The sequence below is a fragment of the Populus trichocarpa genome, chromosome 7, assembly GCF_000002775.5.
Source record: "Populus trichocarpa isolate Nisqually-1 chromosome 7, P.trichocarpa_v4.1, whole genome shotgun sequence".
In the NCBI taxonomy this organism is placed as follows: Eukaryota; Viridiplantae; Streptophyta; class Magnoliopsida; order Malpighiales; family Salicaceae; genus Populus; species Populus trichocarpa.
The window spans coordinates 15,059,553-15,064,661 of NC_037291.2; the positions used below are offsets into that span (position 1 = coordinate 15,059,553).

At 32.7% G+C, this 5,109-nt stretch overlaps 1 protein-coding gene across 1 annotated transcript; it reads right to left on the bottom strand.

Moving 5' to 3' along the window:
* Positions 1-294: 294 nt before the first annotated feature.
* Positions 295-2,182, bottom strand: LOC7459948 (mogroside IE synthase). The gene is made up of 2 exons (XM_002309703.3): positions 1,517-2,182; positions 295-1,261 (listed from the first exon to the last, which is right to left on the bottom strand). The coding sequence occupies exons 1-2, from the start codon at positions 2,147-2,149 to the stop codon at positions 521-523; spliced, it is 1,374 nt and encodes a 457-aa protein (XP_002309739.1). The 5' UTR covers positions 2,150-2,182; the 3' UTR covers positions 295-520.
* Positions 2,183-5,109: the final 2,927 nt, after the last annotated feature.

Here is a 5,109-nt window from a genome sequence, read left to right on the forward strand (position 1 = left end):
CTTTGTTGACAAACAAAAAAAGAAGTCCATTCTCTATAAATCAAGTGGTCTCGGACATGAGAGGGCCCTTATTACATAAAATCATTCCCCATCTCACTAATGATAATTAATTGTGAGTCGCAATCAGAAAGTATATCGTGTGGCTGAAGAAGCAGCATGTTTTATTCTTTTCATGTTCAAGTTGAGTTCAAATGACTTCAATACAGATGTCTTAACAACTAGTACATGAACACTAGAATAATGATATTCAAGGTTTTGTTTGCAAGAGAAAAGTGCTATGTTCAAGCACCAATATTATAAACAGTAATGTTGATTCATGAGATATTATGAATAAATATAATGATGTCAATAACATCTTTTTACTAACCCATCTATGGATTCACAATCACCCCAAGAAGATGCATTGATGTCTACAACATCTTTTACAAGAACAGATTGAAAAGCTCATAAAATTTAGAAATGAATAATTTATTGATATGCACATAACATCTTATAGTAGCACATCAAGGCAGCAAGGGCCTCACTCTATGATTCCTTTGGACTTGCACACGACCTCAGTTACAAACTCCTCAATATTCTTATCAGAGCTTCCACCTTCATCAACTGCCATTTTGACTAATTTCTTCCATTTATCAGAATTCTTTCTTATCACATTACTTCTTTCACTTTCCATGACTTCCCTTATGCACCTTTCTACTTCTTCTTTGGTGACAATCCTCTTTTGATTTACCTCTACTCTAACTCCTACATGCCAAACATCGGCAATGTACTTTGCATTTGTTGGTTGATCAGTCCACTGTGGCATTGCCACCATTGGTACTCCTAAGCTCAACGCCTCGAGTGTTGAGTTCCACCCACAATGTGTCATGAAGCAGCCAACAGACTTGTGAGCCAGAACCTCTAGCTGCTGGCTCCAGGTCACAATCAGACCCTTCTCTGATGACTCCTCCGCAAAGTTGCTTGGAAGTTTTTTCTTTTCCGATTCTCTGACTACCCACAAGAAGTAGCAGCCACTCCTCTTTAGGCCCCAAGCAATTTCTGCCATTTGCTCCTCTCCCAGTGCAGCCATGCTTCCATATGACACATAAACCACTGAGCCAGTTTCCTTTGAATCTAGCCACTCCTTGCAACCGTACAGATTAGGTTTGAAGAGGCTGAGACCGTACTCTCTGTCGTCCTCCAGCTGCCTGTCCAAGTAAACTGATGGAATCGTTGGTCCTATTGGCTTTATTGACCTTTGGCTTGCCAACCAGTTTACCGCCTGATGGAAATCAGCAAAACTTTTAGTGCCACAAAGAAAAAGCAGCATACTTGAAAATATGTTGTCATCTTATTAACAAAGAAAAAAGAAATGAAATAGGTATTTGAATCATTGCTGCTTTCGTTTACGTTGCTTTGTTTGTCAATCAGTCGTTGACTGCTTGCTTGTTTGATTACACATTGGTTTGCTTTGTTAACATGCATAGATTCAGATCAAGACTTGCACTTCTTATATTGAGGAGATCTTTAGTGGTACCTCTTCCTCCAGGGTGTTGAAAGTGTTGACAAAGATCCAATCAGCTTCCCTGAAATTCGAAAACTGACTAACCACTAGGTTCAATAGAGATGAATATTCTGATTTTGATTCCAGACCTTGCACAAATGATGGCAGATCAGTAATTTCTAGGGCTGGCGGACGTGAAAATGTTAGAGGCAACTTCTCTAGTGGAATCTTGAGCTGCCCCTCATGGATGTGGTAGTAGACAGTGTCAACAGCACATGACTGTGTGAAGAACGAAGCCGCACTGAGGCCAAGCTGTCTAGCTGTCTCTAGAACCCAAGGCATCAGTGAATCATACACAAGGCAACATATTGGATATCCAGAAGAATTCTTTAGTTCTGCAACGAGTTCTCGCAATTTTAGTGTCACCGTTGCTTGGAATTGTTTTAGGTAGTCATCTATCGAAATCTTGGCTTCCTCATGACTCTGACAATCTATGGTCACAACTCCGACCGAGCCAAGTTGGGTATGCTCGAGCAGCGCCTGGCTTGAGAAGATGACTGCTGTTACCTGGAGTCCTTTGGAGGCTAGGCGCTTGGAGAATTGGATCATTGGGTTAATGTGACCTTGAGCGGGATAGGGTATGACCAGTACATGACTCTTACTCATTTTTTTTTGCTTCTTCTTTTCTCTAACCAAACCTATCTATTTGCTTTTCGTTTTCTGAGTAGGATTGCTACTGCATACGTATTCTTATAGGTGGTGATAAGTGAAAAATATATAAATGTTTATATTACTTTTACACTATGCTTTTTAATAATTTTTGAATTTATTTGAACCTATTTAAAGTTATTTTATGAGTTTGGCATGTTTAAGTGAATTTATGAATTAATTATTAAAACATAAAAAATTCAACATTTTCTTTATGTTTATGACTTGGTTTATTGTGACAAGTTTTTCACAAAGTTAGAGTTTTATAATTTAAATGTGAGATGAATCAAAGTTAAAGCAACCATATCAAGCTTTTTAGAAAAGTATTATTGGCAGAAATTCAAATTTGTTTAGACCTCTAATCAGATCTACAAAATCTGGCCGAAATCCTACCTGCAACAGGATTCTCTGCTTTCACACTACAGATTTAAAAAAGCATATTTTGAGTCTCAGATATCAAAATTATGAGATTTAAAAGTCCACAATCATCTACACATCCAGGACCACAACTTGTATGAAGGATGTCAGGTCAGATAAAATTATTTTGAAGGAGGAAATCTAGATGCAAGTTAAGTGACGAGATTGGTCTCCTGATCTAATAAGAAAACTAACGATGAAAAGTTTTATTCTGAGAAGGAATTTGAGGGGATCAGGAGGATTGTTTTCTATAGCCTTTAACATCCTCATCTTTAATTAGCCTTGATCTTATCATGAAAGCTACGTAATGAGATACAAAAACATGGGAAGACCAATTGGACGGGTTGGTTCTTTTTTGATTGCTACAACTTTATTAGAGAAGAATAACCTAACTTAAATTATCAAGCTTTTGAATGTTTGGTTAGAATAATTTCACGGACTTTTCCTTCTAAGGCTATTGCGTAGTGAATGAGAATTTCTTTCAATATTAAGTTCTCTTTATGGTAAATATTAATTAGAGAGCTTTATTTAATTAATTTACTTGTAATCTCATCGATTTTCCTTAGTTTTAAGGGATATCAAATGTATTTGCTTAGAATAATTTCACAGAGTTTATTTCTAAGGCTATTGCGTAGTGAATAAGAATTTCTTTCAATATTAAATTCTCTTGATGGTAAATATTAATTAGAGAGTTTTGTCTAATTAATTTACTTGTAATTTCATCGATTTTCCTCAGTTTTAAGGTATATTAAATATATTTGCTTGATATGAAATAATATGTATTTTACTTCGATGATCAAAAAATTTATAGAAATGAAATGTATAAACCCTTGAACTGAGTTAATAATATATCAATTTATTATTTTTATTTTTAGAATTTCGTTTCTTTAATTTTTTATTTAAATCCCCCATTTTTTTTATTTCAATATATTGTAGGAAGATTAAATAAAATTTCTCTTGAATTCAATCTAGTTTTTATAATCATATTACAAATTTATTTTTGTTTGTGAAAATAAAATCATAATTATAATTATATTTTGTAGGTTACAACAACCTACCAGTTGCTTTTGATTCTTCATGCTTGGACATCAATGTACCTGGATGTTGAAAGTAGGTTGTAAGATCTAATGCTGGTCAAAAACATGTGCTCCCAATTTCTTTTAAGGAGGCCCTTAGGCCCCTTACTCCATGCGTTTCAAGTGAATGTTTTAGTAGTAGGTTTCAATTGTGTTTTGATATATTTTAAAAGTTTATTTATTTTGAAAAAATATTAAATTAATGCTTTTTAATAATTTTGATATGTTGATGTTAAATTTTTTTTTAAAAATTTAAAAATTTATTTTAATATATTTCAAAATAAAAAATATTTTTAAAAAACACTATACATCACTTTACCAATTAAACACTAACTTGCCTTGTTATATATATAAGAAAGCAGGCGGTGGCTTTTTATTTGACACAATATAAGTAGAAATGAGTGGTCTCATTAACCTCTATTATAGTTATAAAACTCAGACTTGATAATAAATTCAGGTCATATGTTAGTATAAATGATTTTTTTTTACTAAAATCTTATTATTTTGATTTTTATTATAAAAAATTAAAGTTTAGATTGATTTGTCGATTTAGAACTTGAATCAAATCAAATCTTAAATTAGATCTATGACTTTAATCTTGAATGGGGTTGAATCTCGAGTTGGATATTGTAATTAACTAGTTTTCTTTCCATCTTTATAGTTAGATTATGTTAGCATAGATCCAGCATTTATAGTCAATTTGTATAACCATGAATTGTGAACAAGCAGGGTGTAAGAATTAGGAGGGTCTAGATGTTTTTATTGGTTGAACATTCTAGATTGGTTGCTCAACTAATTTTTTTCATTTAAAATAAAAATATTAAGATAATACAAGTGTTTTCAAAAAAATTAAAATTAAGACTTAGATTATTAATTTGATTGGGTTTAATAAGCTTATATTTTACCCATTAATTTGTACTTTATTGGCTTGTACAGTGAAGAGAAAAATATTATTACATTGTAATGGATCTTGCTGCATAATAATATTTTACCAAGCATTCCTAGTTTTGTATTTGTTTTTTTCCTTATAATTCTATTCAATATCCAGCTGGGAAATCTCTTACGGTCCTGGAGGCCTCGCAGTCCAATCCAGAGGAGTGATTGGACCACAGTCATCATCTAGATGTCATTTGTGGTACACGCTTGAAAGTCATGGTGCCATAGTTGCAAATGCTTTTGAGTTTTGAATATTGTTACAATACCTTCACGTGTATTTTATGCTTACTATATCATTCGCCTGTGAAATGCTGTGGGCCGCTTAATTTTTTTTAAAATTTTTAATGTAAGAAAAAATTGAAGTATTGTTAATTTTTTTTTTAAATCATGTGATGATTCACTCAATATGATTTAATTAATTTGATGAATTTAAAAACATTTTAATTTACTGGTAAAAACATAGTTTGACTCAAAATAAATATTCAAGAT